The sequence below is a fragment of the Chelonia mydas genome, chromosome 8 (genome assembly GCF_015237465.2).
Source record: "Chelonia mydas isolate rCheMyd1 chromosome 8, rCheMyd1.pri.v2, whole genome shotgun sequence".
Lineage (NCBI taxonomy): Eukaryota > Metazoa > Chordata > Testudines > Cheloniidae > Chelonia > Chelonia mydas.
Window position 1 is genome coordinate 73,645,061 of NC_057854.1, and position 21,507 is coordinate 73,666,567.

The following is a 21,507-nucleotide window of genomic DNA, read 5'->3' on the forward strand; positions in this document are numbered from 1 at the left end:
CCCTTGCCTCTCGGACGAGGAAGTGCTCTGCTTCCCTCAACAGTAGCTTCTACAGCCAGTTAAGAGGCAGCAGCAATAGGCAGGAGCATGTAGAAGAAAATGTGCCTCTCCAAAAGACTTGGTATAATCTCACGTCAGGGAAAGTGTTATTGAGAGACTGGCATGTGTTCTGAGGTAATTACTAGTATCTGTTTTACTCCTGGGGGAATTCTGCGCCCCCACCCGCAGATTCTCTTTGCCTCCTTGCACAAACAGGAGAAGCTGCACCAATGTGCGCACTCTCTCTCTCTCGCACACGCGCAGCTCAGATGCATCTGTTCAGGCAGCCGGGGAGAGGTAAATCATGGGGGTGAATGGGATCTGCTTTCCTCTTCCCTGCACAGAACACCCAGAGCTCGGTCAGATCAACACCCAGAAATTTCCCCTGGCAGCAGGAAGCTCTGCACTGCAAAGAGAGGGGGTCTGGGTGGGGGTTCCGGGTGTGGGGTGGTGAGGCTCACTTGGGGCGGGGCGGGCAGTCCAGATGCATGGGGATTGGTTGGACAGGAGAGCAGCTCCCTGTCCAATGATCCGCTCCCCCCATCCGTGCACCTGGAACCCCCCACTGAGGCCCCCCCCACCAAACTTCCACCCTGCTGAGCCTGACCCCCTGCATGAGGAGCCCCCCACACGCAAACCTGCACCCCATTGAGCCCCAACCAGCTACATCCTGACCCTCCACCCCACCCAGCCCTATTCCCCCAGACACCCACATTGAGCCCTAACCACCTTCACCTGGACTCCACTACAGAGTCCCATTCGCCCTGCACTCAGAACCCTGCACTGAGCCTCTGTGCATCCAGATTCACCCCCACCGAGCTGCCCGCACCCAGATTGCACCACACAGAATGCTGGTACTCTTGAAGGAAGTCTGATCCAAAAAATAAATTTTTTAAAAATTCTGCAAAGTTCTGCATAGTTTGTTTGTCAAAATAACACAGAAACACAATAATAATATAATCACACCATTTTCAATTATTTGCTGACTAATATTTTGAAATAAATTACCAAAATAATTGAAAATGGTGTAATTATAATGTGTTATTTTGACAAATGAATTTTGCAGAATTTTTATTTTTTTGGTGAAGAATTTTTAATTTTTTTGGTGCAGCATTCCCTCAGAGTATTCTAGTGTCTAAATGATAAATTATAGGTATAGTAAAAACTAAAGTTACAGCTAAATTAAATTTGTATTTAAACTCAAATTTGGGTTTGTTTGTGATTTACATTATATAAATGTAAAATTAAAGATAAATTTTCATTGTAGCAAATTCTAGAAGAAGAAGATTTCAAAGGAGAAGATTTCAATCTTTTTCAAGTAGCAGGCCAGAAGTGCTTAGAAGAAGGTTATGCAGCAGAAGTATTAGAAGTAATTCAAAATGAGAAAAATAAGGTAAGTTTAAATCTGCATCTGTGTGTATTTTAGCGGTATACTTTAAACACGTAGGTAAATATGGTTAAATTTTGCATATTCCAGCTGTTTATACATTGTTTGAGAGTTTTATTCTTAGTATCTCTGTAAGATACAAATACCATATAGTACGCACAAGGATGTACTATTTCAGGGCACTGTACCAGGTATACACTGAGAGACATGTACAGTTTGTATAGACCCAGATTCATCTTTCTGTGAAACTGTTTTGGCAATGATTACTGGACCTGAAACAAACATAGCCAACCACAAGAGGTCACCTCAGAGTAGGGCAATCCTTTCATGTCATACAGGCATGCTAGTGGCTCCTACATGTGACCACTCCAGGCTGTCCGCATAGGAAGCAGGGGCTTCCTCGTACTGAGTAATTCTTGACTCCTAGATCAGCCCCTTAGAGCTGTCGTTAGCTGGAGCATCTTAGAGCAGCCATTAGGCTGCATTGCCTTATGTTGGGGATCCAGGTTGCTGCACAACTGGTCCAGGACAGAAAGAGTTGAAGAAGTGGCTTAAAGCCAACTTTGTATATTTCTTCCTGAGCAGTGTACTGTTTAGCTGTAAACAAGGATATGAGGCACAGTGTCCTTAACAAACCCTTTCATTAATAGTTCATTAATTAAGATAAACAGAAGAGAAAAGGAGGACTTGTGGCACCTTAGAGACTAACCAATTTATTTGAGCATAAGCTTTCGTGAGCTACAGCTCACTTCATCGGATGCATTCAGTGGAAAATACAGTGATTTTAAGAGAGATTTTAAGGCAAATTTTAAAAAGGGAAAGTGATAGTGACTCTTTGTTGGGGCAGAGAGAATTCCAGATAGATGGACTAAAATTGGCCAAGAGTCTAAGAAGAAAGTGAGCAGACAGGAAGTAACAGAATGAAAGTTCAGAGACGTATATGACCAGTTTGGGAAACTGGGAGAACCTACTTATATGGGATACAGAGATAGATAGGAAGTCAGAAAAGGTGATGAGGAATGGAATAATATTGTCCCACTTCATGGAAAGATGGAAAGTAGTCTGGTTGCAGCCTCTGTATCCCACTGAATTTTAGAGTAAGGATTTAAGACCTGAAAAGAACAGTTTACCTCCTTCCTCAAATAGTGTGTTCTCTCTAATTTTTGCCTGGAATTTTGCTACTACCATCCAATAAAAGAGTTAGAACACTGCCTATCCCTATTGGAAAAGCACGTTCACATACACACCTGGAAATGCATAAGTTTATATTGACATAGGAGAAAAACCATTCCATGTATATTTTGGAGAATGCTCTTCAGAATTTTCCTCCATTCTGCCAAATAGGGAAGGAGAGCATAACAGATGCCCAGAACAGAACATTGTAATGATAAACTTTGTATTCAGGTTAATGACTATGGTATGTTACAACCAGCATTGATCACAGAATTATAGAAATGCAAGGTTGGAGGGGTCCTCGAGAGGTCATCTAGGTCAGCCTCCAGCATGGAGTTAGGACAAATATACCTTGACCATCCCTGACAGGTGTTTGCCTAACTTTGTCTTAAGAATCTTCAATTACAAGGATTCCACAACGTCCTTTGGGAACTCTCTTTATAGTTTAGAACGTTTTTCCTAGTATCCAATCTAAATCTCCCCTACTGCATATTAATCTGATTACCGGTACATCATATCGTATCTTCAGTGGACATGGAGAACAATTGCTCTCTGTTCTCTGTATAATAGCCCTTAACTATTGTCAGGTCTCCCCTCAGTTTTTTTTCTCAAACCTAAATATGGTCAGTTTTTTTAACTTATCCTCATAGATTAGGTTTTCTAAAACTTTGATCATTTATTTCTCTCCCCTTTGGACTCTCTCCACTTTGTCCACATTTTTCTTAAAGTGTGGTGCCCAGAACTGGACACAGTACACCTGCTAAGGCCTCACCAGTGCCAACCATAGCAGGACAATTACCTTCTGTGTCTTACATTCGACCCTCCTGTTAATACATGCCACAGTGTTGTTAGCCTTTTTTGTAACTGCATCATATTGTTGATTCATATGCAATTTGTGATCCACTATAACGCCCAGATTCTTTGCAGCAATACTACCACCCAGCCAGTTATTCCCCATTTGTAGTTGTACATCTGATTTTTTCAATCCTAAGTATAATACTTCGCGCTTGTCTTTACTGAACTTCATCTTGTTGATTTTAGACCAATTCTCCAATTTGTCAAGGTCATTTTGAATTCTGATCCTGTCCTCCAAAGTGCTTGTAACGCCATCCAGCTTGGTATTGTCTGCAGATTGTATAAGCATGCTTTCCACTCCATTATCCAAGTAATTAATGAAAACATTCAATAATACATCCTCCCATTTTGATAGTGAACCATTGCACAATGAACGCTTTTGAGTATGGTTTATCAAACAGTTATGCTCCCGTCTTATAATAATTTCATCTAGACCACATTTCCCTAGTTGCTTATGAGTAAGCTTAAGATTTAGTTATGGGTATTTTTTAGTAAAAGTCATGGACAGGTCACGGGCAATAAAGAAAAATTCCTGGCCCCGTGACCTGTTTATGACTTTTACTACATACCCCTGACTAAATCTTTGGTGTTCTGGTGTGCTCCGGGGGCACAGCTGCTCCTCTGGAGGGGGAGGCTCTGGGGCACCCGCTGGTGCTATGAGGGGGAGGCTCTGGGGCACCCGCTGGTGCTATGAGGGGGAGGCTCTGGGGCACCCGCTGGTGCTATGAGGGGGAGGCTCTGGGGCACCCGCTGGTGCTGTGGGGGGAGGCTCTGGGGCACCCGCTGGTGCTGTGGGGGGAGGCTCCGGGGCACCCGCTGGTACTGAGTGGGGTGGGGCTCTGGGGCACCCACCACTGCTGCTGGTAGGGGGATGGCCCAGCCACCGCCACTGCTGGCAAGGGCGGCCTGGGACCATTGCTGTCGGTGTGGGGGAGGGAGCGGTGCAGCTGGCCCTGGGGTGGGCCAGTGCAGTTGGCCCCGGGGCTGCCTGAGCTGCTCAGGCAGCCCTGGGGTCAGTCACACCTGCCAGCTGCAGAAGTCATGGAGGTCCCGTGACTTCCATGACAGACTTGGAACCTTACTTATGAGATTGTCATGTGGGAATGTGTCATAAGCTGAACTAAAATCAAGATATGTCATATCTACGCCTTTCCCCCATCCATTATTCCAGTAACCCTGTCAAAGGTTGATTTGGCATGATTTGTTCTTGACCGATCCATGTTAGCTATTACTTATTACTTTATTGACCTGTAGGTGCTTACAAATTAATTGTTTAATAATTTGTTCTAGGATTTTACCAAGTATCGAAATTAAGCAGACTGGTTTATAATTCCTGGGTCCTCTTTGTTCCCTTTTTTAAAGATAAATACCATGTTTGCCCTTCCCTAGTTGTCTGAGACCTCACCCGTCCTTCATGAGTTCTCGAAGATAATTGCTAATTGTTGAGATTGCTTCAGCTAGTTCCTTAAGTATCCTAGGATCATTTTCATCAGGCCCTGCCAACTTGAATACATTTAACATATCTAAAAATTGTTTAACCTGTTCTTTCCCTATTCTGACTTGTGTTCCTTTCCGCTTATTAATATTAATTGTATTAAGCATCCGGTCACAGTTGGCTTTTTTAATGAAGACTGCGGTACTCTGAAACCTGAAGTAAACTAGGCATTAAACACCTCAGCCTTCTTGATGTCATCCATCATTCATCTGTTTGTCATCCATAATCTATTGACTCTTTTTGACGTATATATGTATTCATTTAGGATTGTATTTTAAATCCACTAAATTTTGGCCTGTTTTCTCTGTAAATCTGATTTACAGGTTATTGTCAAGAGTATGGGCTGGAATCTTGTTTGTCCTCTTGTTAGATCCATTTTGAGTTATAAGCAGGAAGATGAGAAGAGAGAACATTGTCTGAAAATACTAGATCAGTTGGTGCAGGTATGTTGTTGAACCATGTAGTCTTAATAAAGGCGAATCTCATATAATTATTATACAATTACAGTGCTTTATTTAAGTCTCTTAATGTTACAGTGTTTGTTCTGTAAATCTTTACTTTAACCAGAAAACTTCCTTGAATTGAATAATGGATTTTCCATCCTGGACTGGATGTTGTTTAATGATATTAAAGTCCTGATATTTGTTGTCTCTTGTTGAACCCTCGACAGCAATATAAATGTGGAAGAGCATAGGCAGACAAGTGATATGTAAGATTTTGTGAAAATGTATCATTTTGAATTTAATTCAAGCAGTAGAGTACATGCTGAACTTTTTCTTTTACCTCTACCAGTTAAAGTGGTCTCATACCAAAGTAGAATTAAATGTTATTTGGCCATAGCAATCTAAATATCCTTACATGTGGCTTCATTCTAAATGCATGTTTTAAAGCAGAAGTTTTCAAACTGTAGGGCGTTTCCCCTTAGAAGGGTGGAAAGGAATGTTTAGGGGAGCTCGGGCCAGCTCCACGCCGGGGGGTTCAGAGAGGGAGCACTGCCTCCATCCCCTGACTCCCCTCAGCAGGCCACCAAGTCAATGTCAACACCTTCATGCCCAGCACTGGCTCCGCTCCCAGAGACCAAGGCACACTTCTTCCCACATCCTGAAACCCCGAGGAGGGAGGAGCAGGTATTGCAGGGGCACATCCAAAAATTTTAACTCAGAGGGGGAACTCAGCTCAAAAATGTTGAAAACTACTATTTTAAAGAAAGCATGAACTTTTTTTGGTTTTTAGGTTTTGGTTTTTTGTAACAATAATGTCCTGGATGTTTTGCATCTTCTGTCGTTGCCATGCAAAAATTGTGTTACAGTTTTGGAAGTACATTTATTATTGTAAAGGTACCTAATGTATTACTTTAGAGATAAACAACAGTACAGTGGCTTGATCCTTTCTTGCAGCTGTGTAATCCAAAGGAACTTTTATTGGGTTTACTTGAGCAGATTGAGCAGACCTCTGGGGAACAGATATCCCAAACTATTCTGCTCTTGCTTCAACCTCTGCAGACAGGTAATGAGCACTTTCCTATCTGATTGTACACTTAAACAAAATAGCTTTCCTACTCCAGTTTAGTGCATTTATTTAGTTGCTGTTGAAAAAGATTTGGAACATTTCTAATCTGGTTGTTTTATTACTTGTATTTAAAGTAGTGTTCTAGAGCACTACGTGTTCTGGGGGAGCACGTGAAATATAATTTCAGTACTTATTGAGACCTGTTATAAGAGTGCCTGAGGACACAATTAATGGTTTAAATGCAGAATATTTCAAATGGGCATCTGCTGAAACGCAATACTCAGCCATTGCTTGTACTACAAATATTTTACTTTCTGTGGGTTGCCATCCTCCTCCTCCTCCTCCTGAAACAGTCATCTGTATCTATGCCTTTTATTCACTTGCCCTTTATAGGTATTGAAAGTTAACCAATTCCTGCATATCAATGAAAGTCACAAACTGCATATTTGCTTAAAAAAATACCCGTGAGCTTGGAGGACAGAATGTAACACCTCTCACCACTGAAAACACTAGCTGTGAATGCAGTTTTTCTAGTGGTATAAAGCATTGCATTTTAGTCTGCAAAATATATCTAATCTGAAAATCGCATCAATCTAATATTTTTTTTATTCACTAGTTCTTTTCATTTCAGTTCTGATACGATATTAGTGGCTGCTGTCCTGAGACCCACTAGAGCTTAAAATCAATGTTTCTTGCAAAGGAATGTCCCCTATAGACAGGGCATATACCAACAGAAGGAGTTTTTGTGCTGGTATGGGAATACTGCCTCCCTGAATGGCGTTAACTATGCCAACAGAACTACTCTTCTGGAGGTCTACACTGGAGATTTTGTCAGCATAGCTTTGTCACTAGCATGTGGTTTTTTCACACCCCTGCCCAATATAGCTATACTGGCATAAGTTTTAAGTGTAGACCAAGCCTAACCTTAGTGGTTCACGAGATACAGGCCGCTAAAATTATGTTGGAATTTAAGGGGAATGTTTTGGTAATTAGAACGATGTCTTCTGTTAAGAGTCTGTGGACTAGCTTCTCAGCTGCACCCAGTGTCACTAAGTGCAGCTGAGATGAGGGAGGAGTCTGTAAAGGAGCTAATTGTGGCACACTGATTTTGGGGCCAGTGCTGCACTGATCAGAACAGTCCCGATGTGGCGCAAAAGGGCCAGATTTCAGCAGACATTTGGTATAGTCTCTTGTTCTGCCAAGGTTAGAAACACTTCGGTAGTACAGGTGTTTTCAGGGCCAGGAAGGGTTTGCCCCTTTGGGCCAGTGATATAAGAGAGAAATTTTCAATATTTATGTCCACTTTACAGAGGCAGGATTTGTTGTATATTAAAATGCATGGGATGCTGTTGTGATATTTCTTTGCAATACTCAACCCTATGGTGCTGGTAGTTATAACATCCCAAAACTAACAGGTGTAGAATCCTGGTGTCTCTGCACTTGTTCATAGTATTGCAGGTTTGATTTTTTTTTTTTTTTTTTAACCAAAGGCTGTTCAATACAGTCACCTAACTCAATACAGATCTTATTCTTTGCTTTTTCTCAAACCCTGAATCCACTACAGCAGGCAAAAGCTTTTGTGTTATAAATGAGAAGAAATTAAGATGTTCCACCTCTGTAACATCACTTGTGGGGGGAAATAGTAGATAACTAGATGTTTAACCAGACTTTTTCTTTTTATTTCAGTTCTATTGAAACTTCATAGCAAGAAGTCATACTCAGTGGGTTTATCTTTGTCTACCATTTTAAATCAACTCTCTCTCCTGCCTGTACCTTACACAAAAGAACAAATACAAGAAGATAAACTTGGCCTGTGCCAGTGTTGCAATGCAGTAGTAGACTTTGCTAAACCTTTTGTGGATGAAGTTGTTAAAAATATGGAAGGCTCAACAGAAAATGATGACAAGGAGCTCAAAGAAGAATTGCTAAAATTGTGAGTATCTTACCTCTGCTTAAAATGCTTGTGTAATGAAACAAAATGAACAATCAAAATTTCATGCACCAGCAGTGAATACACTGTTGATATTTTATAGTTTATCAAATAAACTGTTTTTAATGTGTTTTTAAAAAAACAAACCCTTCCATATTTGCGAACTGTGAGAGGAAGGGCAACGCTCATTCCCCTCCTGGCTGGCAGGTGGTAGAAAAGTACTTGTATAAGGGGTGGGAAGCCCAGCCAATGGCCCCTACTCCTTCCTTGCATTTACACCAGGATGAGGGACATCCCTCTTTGGAGGCATCAGGATCCAAGCCACCCCCAGCCATGAGAGTATAGGGACGAAAAACAGGAAGCGGAGCCAGTCCCTGAGGTTGGAGACTCCCCCTTCAATCCATCATGAGCAGCAGCAGGTGTAAGGGGTATAACAGTTTCAGACCCCCTGGAGACAATGTCATTATATTCTGTATTGGTGGTTTTGGTAGTGGTTTTTGTTAAAAGGTTCTAATTATAGTCATCTTCTTTTGTTTCAGTTGTTTGAAAAGCTTGAAATACCCCTTATTAATAGCACAGCTTGATCAGCTGCATGAAGATATTGAAGAAGATCCCTTAAGGCATTTTGCAGCTGAAATTCTAGTAAGTGCAGTTAAAAACGAATTATATTGACTTACAAAATCAGTCACTACAATTCAGTATTCACTATAATCAGTTGGCTTCCTGATTTGGTTAGTAAGATGGTTTGTGAGATTCTGTAGGGTAGTGCTGATGAAGGTAAAGACTTGGAACAATATCAGATCCCTATGGTCAACAAAACTTGGCTTTGAAAGTAAAAAATCTGTGAATGTTATGCAATAAATGACTAGCATTTAATGGACCAAATTCAGCCCTCATGGTACATCTCTTTGGGCTGCTGCTCTCTGAATTATCAGCAGCCTCTGCTCTTCTGCAGCTGGCCCCATCCCCATATATGTACAAATCTATCTGGGCTTCTAAAAGGAGACAATGAGGTGAGGTCCCTACGTGACCAAAACTAATACAATTCTGTGTTTGGCTTTTTAAAAGAACCGAGTTTGTCCTTCTACTTACTATAGCCCTTTCCTTTTTATAATAATTGATGTCATTGGGTAGAGCTGCACTTTAAAAATCTAAGAGTATCATATGTTGGATAAAGTTAAGAGTATTTTCTATTCAGGACACCCACTTAAGTACAAACCTAACGTTAAACATGTGCTTCAGTCCCAGTGACTTCAGTTGTTTTTAAACGCATGCATAAGTGATATCTTGAATTGGGGTGTATGAACTAGAGCCCTGCAGTGGGACCAGGATCCCAGGGTTTCCACAGGATCCCAGGGGTTCCGCAGGACCCTCTGCCATAATAGCGGGAGTGGATAGGAGTGGGATTAAAAATAGTCCCGCACATGGCTCTACTAATATTAACTGAAATTTCAGGAAGCTAATCTACAGGGTAAATAATTGCAGTGCCATCTTATTAGATCACACAACCAGTGTCTCCAACCCTGATTAGGAGAGATTGCTCTTTGTGTAGGTCCTAGATAACTGAGTCTTCATGGACTATTTCCTGTTAGCCCGTAAGGAAATTAATAACTGTGTCTTCAGAGCAGGGTTTGAATACTATGTGGCAAATAATGTCTGGGATTGCACTTTGAACAATGAAGAGAAAACAAAATACAGCATAGCTGGTCATTATGTGAGCATCATCCATTCTGTGCACTAAGTGAGGCAAAGGTTTGTGGGGGGAAAAGAATTTGTGATCATGTAATTAAATACTGTGTCATAGCGTATACACACAAGGTGGCCAAATTAAGATTGCACAGGCAATGTCAATTCAGGCATTTCCTAACCTTTGAGAGCTTGACTTTGCCACCTTAATAATTTCCTTAAATGTAGTTTTGATGTCTGTAACTATACACATAATTATAAAAAATATTTTCAGGAATGATTGTACATATGGTAGGTAGAGATTTTACTATATAAAATTTAAAATGTGAATCCTAATTTAAAACTTAATATCCGTATTTCCTTTTATAAAGCGGCTATATGGAATTGACTTTTTTTTTTTAAAAAATAAACAGGGTATTTTATTGGATATAAGAGAATTGTTACCAACCTTGTTTTTACACCATGGAAGCAGAAATCAGAACTGGGATAATCAGGATTTTTTGGATGTAGATGGAAAGCATTCTGCAGATTCTTTGGCATGTCTGTCATATCTGGTGTATGTTCAGTACTTTGGTATTGATTGTTTTCCAATGGTCTTTAGGTAAGAGCTATTTTCCATCCATTTATTAATAGTGGCTGATTTGTTGAGGTTCTTTAAAGACATTATCAGGAGCAGAAGAAAACCTTTTACTATTAGGTTTCAGAGTAGCAGCTGTGTTAGTCTGTATTCACAAAAAGAAAAGGAGTACTTGTGGCACCTTAGAGACTAACAGATTTATTTGAGCATAAGCTTTCGTGAGCTACAGAATCCAATGAAGTGAGCTGTAGCTCTTTTAATATTAATCACTAATTATTGTGTAAGCCTTTGTGTTACATTAGCATTCATTTCAGGGCAACTGTCATGTAATAAACGGTATGTGTGCAGAGGTGTTTTCTCTTTTAGGCCCCAATTCTGCAGAAACTTATGTGTGTGCTTAATTTTAGACATAAGTAGTCTCACAGAAGGAGCCATGGACTATTTATATGTTTAAAATTAAGCATGTAAGTGTTTGCAGGATTGGAACCTTAGTGTGGTGATAAACAAGTGTGGGAGAGTTGAGGGGGGACATCCTGATTTTTAGCACGCATCTATTTTGAAGGTATCCATTTAGCCTAAAATTACTTTTAATTTTATGAAATAGTTACTATTCCTATATATAGTTCCACAGAGACTATTTATATATCAACATGTAGGCAGTGTGGTCTCTGCAATTATATTTATAAATAATTTTTCTGTTTTAGTCCATCATATCTTCTACAGTGCAACATGACACATATTGAGGTCCTATTGAAAAGGTAAGATCATACAAAATTTGGAGTTTCAAATATTGGATTTGTTTCTTGTTTGTCTGGTTTAATTGTCCCACAGTTGCTTTCTGATCTGTGGTAGTAATTTATGAAATCAGACTTTGAATTTACGATTCAAATTGTGGGAAAACTCTTTTGAAACTGAGTGTTAATACTGTACGGCTCAGCACAAGATGATGCCCCTTCCCACCAAAGAGTTGTAAAAAGTTGTCCCAAACACAATACTTCTATGTGATATGCTCTTACATTTTTCAGTATGTTTTACAGTATTCGTTTCACAACTGTGTTTTATTTATGGAAACCCAAACTAAGAACATTTTAAACATTCCAATTTTCTGAATTTGAATATTTAGTAGTACTTCTGTAACTAAATTACACAGTTGAGAATGAAGTGAGGTTGCCATGGAAATATTTGACTCTAGCCTATGATAGTATGCTATCTTCATCTGTATCATGGCCTTCAATAAATAGAACACCAGACTTACTTAAGTGTTGTAGTCATTTGCCCCTTTATTGTCTACAAAGAATAAGTCCAAGTACTACTCTACAAGCATGAGTGTTTCATAGATTATCACCAATTAAGATGAACATTCCACTGTGCCTTGCTACAACTTGGCCTAAACTTTTCAGTCTCTTTAGATTAGGATTCACTCTCTTCTGCTCATGCTTGGAAAAAGTTTGCAGAGTTCTGCAGTTGGGAAAGTACCATTTTCTTCCTTTTAATATCATGGCGTCTGAGGGACTTGAGCTCTTTCCTTTGAATGCTCATAAATATAGAATGGAAATATCAGCTCTTGATCTCAAAAGGAGTCAAATCTACAAACTCTTCTGTTTAGTGTAGTTAAATAATTCAGTTGAAGGAATGATGACAGGAAGCAGAATAGGAACTGTTGGTAGCTGAGCTTGTTTTTAGATAGATCCTGTACTACTTAGTTAATTCTTAAACATCAACAAAACATTTTTGAATTCATACTTTGAAACTGATGATTTTCTTAATTTCTTGTAGGACAGAAGAATCTGTGTTAACTAAAGGACTTGTAAGTTCCTTTTTTTTAAATCAAATATTGAATATTCTTTGTAATCTATGTTATGGTACAACCTTAATTTCCCTTGTCTGTAAAAGATGAGGATAATATTGCATACTATAATTTTAGAGTTATTGAGGCTTAATCAGATAAGCCCCAGTCTTGAAAGCACGTTGCATCTGAGTAAATCTTAAATGCATGCATAAATGTTTGCAGGATTGCGACCTTAGTTTGTGAAGTGGTTTGAGGACCTTGGATTAAAGTACTGTACAAGTGCAAAGTTACGTTGCCTTCAAAATTATTTTTTATTGCTTGTAGGACCTGCTTGGAAACTGTTTATTGAGAATGGGAGATAATAGCCTTCACCACCAGTATTTGGAATTCAAAGGCTTCATTACAGCACCTCAGGTATTAGGATGCAATGTAAACAAGTATTTTTACTTAAAATGCCATGTCATGTCTAGCTGTTCCCTAGGTGGGTTGAGAGAGAAGAATTTAGAGAATAAAAGGATTGCCTCACTCAAAAACTTAATTGATTTTGAAACCATCCAGTGTCTTGCTATTAAGAATTGTTAACTGGAACAGGGAGCCTGCAATGGTTATCCACCTGGAAAGCAAAGTTTATCACCCCCCTTTCTTTCACCACCAAACAGCATCCCCATATCCCATCGCCATCCAGTGGCAATCGTGGTGGGCAGGACGAGCCCTGGAGATTGGATTCAGATGCAACATGTGACTCTCATGTCCCTGTCCCTTCCCCCCTCCCCTACACACATTATGCAGCATGAAGAAGCAGGCTGGGGAAGAGAAAGGGAAAAGAAGAGTTAAGCAACAACTTTCACCCACCAAAGGGGGGAAAAACTGGGGGTATGAAACTGCTTCATCTGTTCTCCTCCCTCCACGCTCGCAACAAAAGGGGACTCCTTTGCTCCTAGCTTAGTAAAAGTCTCATCCCAGCTAGCAGGGTGAACATTGTGAATGCAAATGTGCAGTGCCATTTTTATATATAAAATTTCGGTGATGAATTCAGATTTCTGCATCTTAATTTGCTATAAGTTTGTGAAGGATTGGAAGCAAGACAGGTACCCTTGTGTCTGGAATTGTTTGATGCCTTCTATATAGTGAATCTTTTTAAACATTTAACTTGAAGTTTTTTAAAACTTCAAAAACAATTTTATGCCAGAGGAGTGCAAGAAGGCCATTCCACCAGTTCGCTACCCTCTAAATAAAATATGTATTCCCTTCAGTGTTAAACCAGAGACCCATAGTTCAGTAGATTCACTCAATTTCATATATGTCACTCTTATATTAAAATGATCCATGGCCAGTTTAAATACAACATTACCATTTCTTAAGTCTTCTCTCTTGTGAAACAATCTCAATTGTCACTCTCCTCATAAATAGGAACCTAAGTCCCATTGGTTGCATTTTTACCTACATCATATTCTACAAATACATGTAAAAATATAACTAAAATTATACCAGATTTAGTCTAACCAAAGTGAGAGCACACAATATTAGAGGTTATATTTGTGTTGATAGAAACTGTGACAGGGTCGGGCCAGATGGCTACAGCAGAGTGATAGAAGGCAGATATATTAGCCCCAGGTTAAGTAGGTCCCTTTTCCCTGGGTAAGGTAACAGGGAAGGTTCCAGAACAATCAGGAACTTTCTGGAAACAATTAAGACAGACAGGCTGATTAGAACACCTGCAGCAATCAAGAAGCTGCTAGAATCAATGAAGGCAGGCTAATCAGGGCACCTGGGTTTAAAAAGGAGCTCACTTCAGTTTGTGGTGCATGTGTGAGGAGCTGGGAGCAAGAGGCACTAGGAGCTGAGAGTGAGAACGCTTACTGCTGGAGGACTGAGGAGTACAAGCATTATCAGACACGACGAGGAAGGTCCTATGGTGAGGATAAAGAAGGTGTTGGGAGGAGCCCAGGGAGTTGTAGCTATCGCACAGCTGTTCCAGGAGGCACTCTAGACAGCTGCATTCCACAGGGCCCTGGGCTGGAACCTGGAGTAGAGGGTGGGCCCGGGTTCCCCCCAAGCCTCCCAACTCCTGGTCAGACACAGGAGGAATTGACCTGGACTGTGGGTTCACGAAAACGGCCAAACTGAGGGCTGCCGTGAATCTCCGAGGCGAGCAACTCCGCCAATAAGCGCAAGACCCACCAAGGTAGAGGAGGAACTTTGTCACAAAACCGATATTCTGTTGTCCTCCTTCGCATTTGTTGCACACTGGACTGAGAATTTCAGCATAAGGTCTATTAATACATGCATGCTTTTTCTACTGACCACAATAGCTAATTCAATGACATTTAAACTATTCCTAGTTTCATTGTTGTTTCTTTGCAAATGAATCATCTTATACTTTTTAAATTTCAAACTCTGCTTCTAAGCCTAATCTATCAAGAATATTTTCAGAATAGTTCATCCATGAAGTCTTGACCACTTGCTCTATTTTAGTATCCAGGGTAAATTTAGTGATCTTTATAAAGCTTTGTGTAAATCAATACTAGATATCAGTCCATTCCCATTATAAAGCTCTGTCTCATTCTACTCCTTATAAACATCCACTAAGAATGTGGACACAAGAACAAATGGATATAAACTGGCCATCAACAAGTTTAGGCTTGAAATTAGATGAAGGTTTCTAATCATCAGAGGAGTGAAGTTTTGGAATAGCCTTCCACGAGAAACAGTGGGGACCAAAAACCTAACTGGCTTCAAGAGTTGAGCTTGATAAATTTATGGAGGGGATGGTGTGATGAGACTGTCTACAATGGCATGTAGCCAATCTGTGACTGCTAGCAGCATATATTTCCTATGGCTTCTGATGGGACACCAGACAGGGAGGGCTGAGTTAATACAGAGAATTCTTTCCTAGGTGTCTGGCTTGTGGGTCTTGTCCACATGCTCAGGGTCTAACTGATTGCCATATTTGGCACTGGGAAGGAATTTTCCCCTGGATCAGATTGGCAGAGACCTTGGGAGTTTTTCGCCTTCCTCTGCAACACAGGGCATGGGTCAACTTGCAGGTTTAAACTAGTGTAAATGGTGGATTGTTTGTAACTTGAAGTCTTTAAATCATGATTTGAGAACTTCAGTAACTCGGCCAGAGGTTAGGGATCTATTACAGGAGTGGGTGGGTGAGGTCCTGTGGCCTGCAATGTGCAGGAGATTAGAGTAGATGATCATGATGGTCCTTTCTGGCCTTAAAGTCTATGAGTCTAAGAATTTCTGACATGATCTACCTTTCACAAATCCATATTGGCTCAGACCCATTTAATAATACATTTCTAAATATAACCATAAATATAAACTTGAAATATATTCCTGATAGATTTTACTTACAGGGCTAGTAATAAATCTCTATTAAATTCAGAAACTATACTTGATGGTTACTCAATTATACAGTATTTCAAGTTTCAAAATACTTTTAAAATATGGTTAACTGCTCACTTGGTTGGTTCCCAGTTTTAGATCATCCACAGATGCAGGCCATACCTAACTGCTGTTTTGCTTACTTTTGTTTCAGTATTTTCAGTCATTTCAGTTATTTATTTCTCATTAGTACCCACAAACATCTTACAGCTTATGTACAGAAAATTATAAAAAAAATTAATCACGATTAGTTGCACGATTAAAAAAAATTAATCGCGTGATTAATCGCACGGTTAATGATAGAATACCATTTACTTAAACATTTTTGGATGTTTTCTACATTTTCAAATATATTGATTTCAATTGCAACACAGAATATAAAGTGTACAGTGCTCACTTTATATTTATTTTTGATTACAAGTATTTGCACTGTAAAAAAACAAAAGAAATAGTATTTTGCACTACAGAACATGTATTAGGTGAATTGAAATCTCCTTATCATGAAAGTTGAACTTACAAATGTAGAATTGTTAAAAACAAACAAACAAACCTGCAGTCAAAAAAAAAAATGTAAAATTTTAGACCCTGCAAGTCCACTCAGTCCTACTTCTTGTTCAGCCAATCACTCAGACAAACAATTTTGTTTACATTTGCAGGAGATAATGCTGCCTGCTTCTTGTTTACAATGTCGCCTGAAAGTGAGAACAGGCATTCTCATGGCACTGTTGTAGCCGGCGTCACAAGATATTTAATTGCCAAAAGCGCTAAAGATTCATATGTCCCTTCATGCTTCAAGCACCATTTCAGGGGACATGCGTATATGCTGATGACGGGTTCTGCTCCATAACAATCCAAAGCAGCGTGGACCAATGCATGTTCATTTTCATCATCTGTCAGATCCCACCAGTGGAAGGTTGATTTTCTTTTTTGGTGGTTTGTGTTCTGTAGTTTCCACTTCAGAGTCTTGCTCTTTTAAGACTTCTGAAAGCATCCTCCACACCTCATCCCTCTCAGATTTTGGAAGGCACTTCAGATTCTTAAACCTTTGGTCGAGTGCTGTAGCGCAGTGGTTCTCAAACTAGGGCCGCCGCTTGTTCAGGAAAAGCTCCTGGCGGGCCAGGCCAGTTTGTTTACCTGCCGCGTCCGCAGGTTCGGCTGATCGTGGCTCCCACTGGCCGTGGTTCGCCGCTCCAGGCCAGTAGGGGCTGCAGGAAGGGCGGCCAGCACATCCCTCGGCCCGCTCCACTTCCCGCAGCCCCCATTGGCCTGGAGCAGTGAACCACGGCCAGTGGGAGCCGCGATCGGCTGAACCTGCAGACGCGGCAGGTAAACCAGCCTAGCCCGCCAGGAGTTTTCCCTGAACCAACGGCAGCCATAGTTTGAGAACCACTGCTGTAGCTATCTTTAGAAATCTTACATTGGAACCTTCTTTGCGTTTTGTCAAATCTGCAGTGAAAGTGTTCTTAAAATGAACAACGTGTGCTGGGTCCTCATCCGAGACTGCTGTAACATGAAATATATGGCAGAATGCAGATAAAACAGCAGGGGACATACAATTCTCCCCCAAGAAAGTTCAGTCACAAATTTAATTAACACATTATTTTTTTAATGAGCGTCATCAGCATAGAAGCATGTCCTCTGGAATGGTGGCTGAAGCATGAAGGGACATACAAATGTTTAGCATATCTGGCACGTAAATATTTTGCAATGCTGACTACAAAAGTGCTGTGCAAATGCCTGTTCTCACTTTCTGGTGACATTTTAAATAAGAAGAGGGCAGCATTATCTCCTGTTAATGTAAACGAACTTGTTTGTCTTAGCGATTGGCTGAAGAAGTAGGACTGAGTGGACTTGTAGTCTCTCAAGTTTTACATTGTTTTGTTTTTGAGTGCAGTTATGTAACAAAAAAAATCTACATTTGTAAGTTGCACTTTCAAGACAAAGAGTTTGCACTACAGTACTTGTATGAGGTGAATTGAAAAATACTATTTTTCTGTTTGTAATTTTACAGTGCAAATATTTATAATAAAAATATATATTTTGATTTCAATTACAACAAAGAATACAATATAAATGAAAATGTAGGAAAACATCCAAAATATTTAATACATTTCAATTGGTATTTATTGTTTGAGAGTGTGACTAAAACTGCAATTAATCGCGATTAATGTTTTTGAGTTAATCACGCGAGTTAACTGCGATTAATCGACAGCCCTACAGAAAATGTATGATATTCTAAGTAATCCTTACAATGCTCCCATGTGGAGTAGGAAAGCAGGGAAATTTTCCCTATGGAAGGGAAAACTGATACCACTTTGTCAAAACAGACAGTGATTTCTTTTGACATTTGATATAGTTTCATGGCAATCCCAGACCCAGTAGAAAATCTGAGGTTGAGTCCTACGCTCTGCTATTCTGTCCTTAATTCACTCCTCTGTGTCTTACTACAGCTTTTACCACTTGTTTTTCTTACTTGCAGCCTGAGACCCCTTCAACACCGGTGTGTATAGTATTCTGTCTTAAAAACAGACAGTCTAACAGCTCTGAATTTCCTAGCTTTTCCTTTTTATAAAAACATGTTTTGATTTTATGTTCATGATTTGACTAGACTTTAGTCAGCTCTATGCAAGATACAATTGTATAGGTACAACCAAACTTTATGTACTTTTTTCCAACTGCAGGATTTGGTTAAAGTGATGACCCTTTGTCCTATAGAGCATCTGGTATGTAACTTAATCATTCCGGGGGTTAGAAGTGCTAAATTTGTTTTATTTTAATTAACTGCAAATGTCTTCATAGAATTTTTTTCTTTTAGCGAAAGAAGAGTTTGAAGATATTGCAGTTATATATAGACAAGTTTGATGCAGAGGGAAAATACACTTTGTTCAGGTATGCATCCTGCATGAAATGCAGAAAAACATGTCTTGATGCAATTTAATTGCCTAGTAACTTAGTCAGAAATCATGGTAACTGCATGTTAGGGGGCTTATTCCTTCACCCACTTACTTCCCTGGTCCTTCTCACATGAACAGAGAGCAACAACACCCGAAGTCCAAAGGTGCAAACAATTTGATGTTTATTGGGGTGAACTTCCAGCAAACATGATTCCAGTTTTCTTCCTTAGTATCCTCCTTCCCAGCTCTGACACCACAGAGCCTTACACCTGTGTCCCTGTTCCCATTCCTGCCCTTAGCAAAACATGATTCCAATTTCCTTACCCCATTCCCTGTTCCAGTTTCCCCCTTTAGCAAAACATGATTCCAATTTCCCCACCCCATTCCCTGTTCCCATCTCCCCCACCCACCCCCTCACTTCCTGATTGACTGCAGACTATATAGTAAAATTTGAGTTCTGCTTTGCTCTACCTTAACCAATCATGTTCCTGAAATTTAACTAACCAATCCTAACATATTGTAACATGATTATGTACCCAATTATATCCCACCACCTTAATTTAGTTTACACCCAGCAAAATTAATTATACAGCAGACAGAAACAATCACAGAACCAGACAGAGATTATACAGACAAACAATAACAAAGTGGGAACTATAATGACAAAACAATACAGAAGTGAGGATTTCACATCCCAGCTATTGATAAGTGAGTTCTTGCCAGACAGGATGCTATCAAACTAAGTTTCCTTTTACATTTTCTAGGCACTTCCCTTTCTCTGGGGGTGATAGGCACTATCAGGACAGGATTGTATTCCTAACAGCCCAATAGCACCTTATTTCAATGTGACTAGTTTGGAATGTGAGGATGTGACCGTTCGCTTCCCAGCTTATGGCTGCCTCTGTTGCTTAGCCAAAGGCCTTAGCCTAAGAACAGGGCCTCAGACTGTCACAGTAAGAGAAGTTTCAGAGTAACAGCCGTGTTAGTCTGTATTCGCAAAAAGAAAAGGAGGACTTGTGGCACCTTAGAGACTAACCAATTTATTTGAGCATGAGCTTTCGTGAGCTACAGCTCACTTCATCGGATGCATGCTGTGGAAATCGCACAAGACATTTTATACACAGACACCATGAAACAATGCCTCCTCCCACCCCACTCTCCTGCTGGTAATAGCTTATCTAAAGTGATCATCAAGTTGGGCCATTTCCAGCACAAATCCAGGTTTTCTCACCCTCCGCCCTCCCACAAACAAACTCACTCTCTTGCTGGTAATAGCCCATCCAAAGTGACCACTGTCTTCACAATGCATATGATAATCAATGTGGGCCATTTCCTGCAGAAATCCAGGTTCTCTCACCCCCTCACCCCCCTTCAAAAACCACACACACAAACTCACTCTCCTGCTGGTAATAGCCTATCCAAAGTGACCACTCTCCCTACAACCTGCATGAAAATCAAAGTGGGCCATTTCCAGCACAAATCCAGGTTTACTCACTCCCCCACCCCCATACTCACACAAACTCACTCTCCTGCTGGTAATAGCTCATCCGAAGTGACCACTCCCCCTACAATGTGCATGATAATCAAGGTGGGCCATTTCCAGCACAAATCTCACCCCCCCCGCCCACACACACACAAACTCACTCTCCTGCTGGCAATAGCTCATCCAAACTGACCACTGACAGTAAGAGAAGGCCCTTACACCGGCAGACAGTGATTTTTGATTCTTTCTTTTGTACCTCTAGAACTAGCCAAGTGATAAGAATACACCTAAATTCTTAGAGCATAGGCCTTTACAGACAGGCCTGAATATCTATATCCTAACACTGCATAGGAGCTCACATAGGAGCTACCATGTTAATTTCATGACAATGGCAATTGATTTTAGTTTTCTTGTTACTAAAAAACAAAACACTGAAGCCAGCCCTTTTGTGAACTCCAAAGATTAGGGGTAAAATTCTGGCCCCCTTGAAGTCAGTGGCAAAACTCCCATTTATTTCTATGAAGCCAGAATTTAATTTATATTTTTTTCAACAAAATGTAAGGCAATATCTAGGAGATACTGTCTTTCTCTATTTTACTTTAAAGGTGTTTATTGAAGACAAGCAACCACGCTGGCGTAGAAGGCTATGTTATACAAAATATCAAAAATCAGATTGATTTATCATTAAAGGTGAGAATATTGTAAGTTCCTACTTTAGAAAGTGCTTTCAATACCGTTTTTAAAGAATTCATATAGTTTAGGCTCCACATTATTTATGTATTACATCTGAAAATACTGTGTTAAAAGGAGATTTGAGTGCTTGACCTTGCATATTTAAAGTTAAGAAATGCAAGAATTAAAGTTGCCTGTGCAACATTAATTTGTCCTCCTTAAGGTTATGCATTATGATACAATCTATAATTACACAACTACATACTATTCTATTTACAGGCTGAAGTCTGACTTTCTCTGTAGCTGCTGCTCCAAAGCAGGAGTGCACTTGAGTTTTTCAAAGATGAGGTTACCAGATTTTTTTTAACATGGGCAAAATGTATTTTTCCCTTCTTGGAAGCTACTGAACTGTTTCCATTGAAATTTAAAAAAGAAATAGTTTGAGGTAGATACCCAGCATGGAACCATTTTAGCCCAAATGATTAAAGTTTGGCAAAGTTATATAAAAGTATCTGAAAACAAGGTCTGATAATGGGAGGTGTTGAGCAATCTTAGCAGGTGATGCTACTACTGCAATGATAGTATGCACACCCAGCTTTCTAAAGATCACTCTTCTGGCCGATTT

At 40.0% G+C, this 21,507-nt stretch overlaps 1 protein-coding gene across 3 annotated transcripts in view; it reads left to right on the top strand.

Annotated features, from left to right (window-relative positions):
- Positions 1-21,507, top strand: part of GLMN (glomulin, FKBP associated protein) — a 46,113-nt gene that overhangs the window by 6,910 nt on the left and 17,696 nt on the right. For all 3 annotated transcript variants that reach the window (XM_037906458.1, XM_043521367.1, XM_007058876.4), the window contains exons 3-14: positions 1,307-1,432; positions 5,273-5,392; positions 6,347-6,455; positions 8,145-8,391; positions 8,928-9,030; positions 10,488-10,675; positions 11,356-11,409; positions 12,428-12,458; positions 12,765-12,854; positions 18,515-18,556; positions 18,649-18,722; positions 20,816-20,900. In XM_037906458.1, the coding sequence (XP_037762386.1) occupies positions 1,307-1,432; positions 5,273-5,392; positions 6,347-6,455; positions 8,145-8,391; positions 8,928-9,030; positions 10,488-10,675; positions 11,356-11,409; positions 12,428-12,458; positions 12,765-12,854; positions 18,515-18,556; positions 18,649-18,722; positions 20,816-20,900 (1,269 nt within the window). The remainder of the gene's footprint in view (positions 1-1,306; positions 1,433-5,272; positions 5,393-6,346; positions 6,456-8,144; positions 8,392-8,927; positions 9,031-10,487; positions 10,676-11,355; positions 11,410-12,427; positions 12,459-12,764; positions 12,855-18,514; positions 18,557-18,648; positions 18,723-20,815; positions 20,901-21,507) is intronic.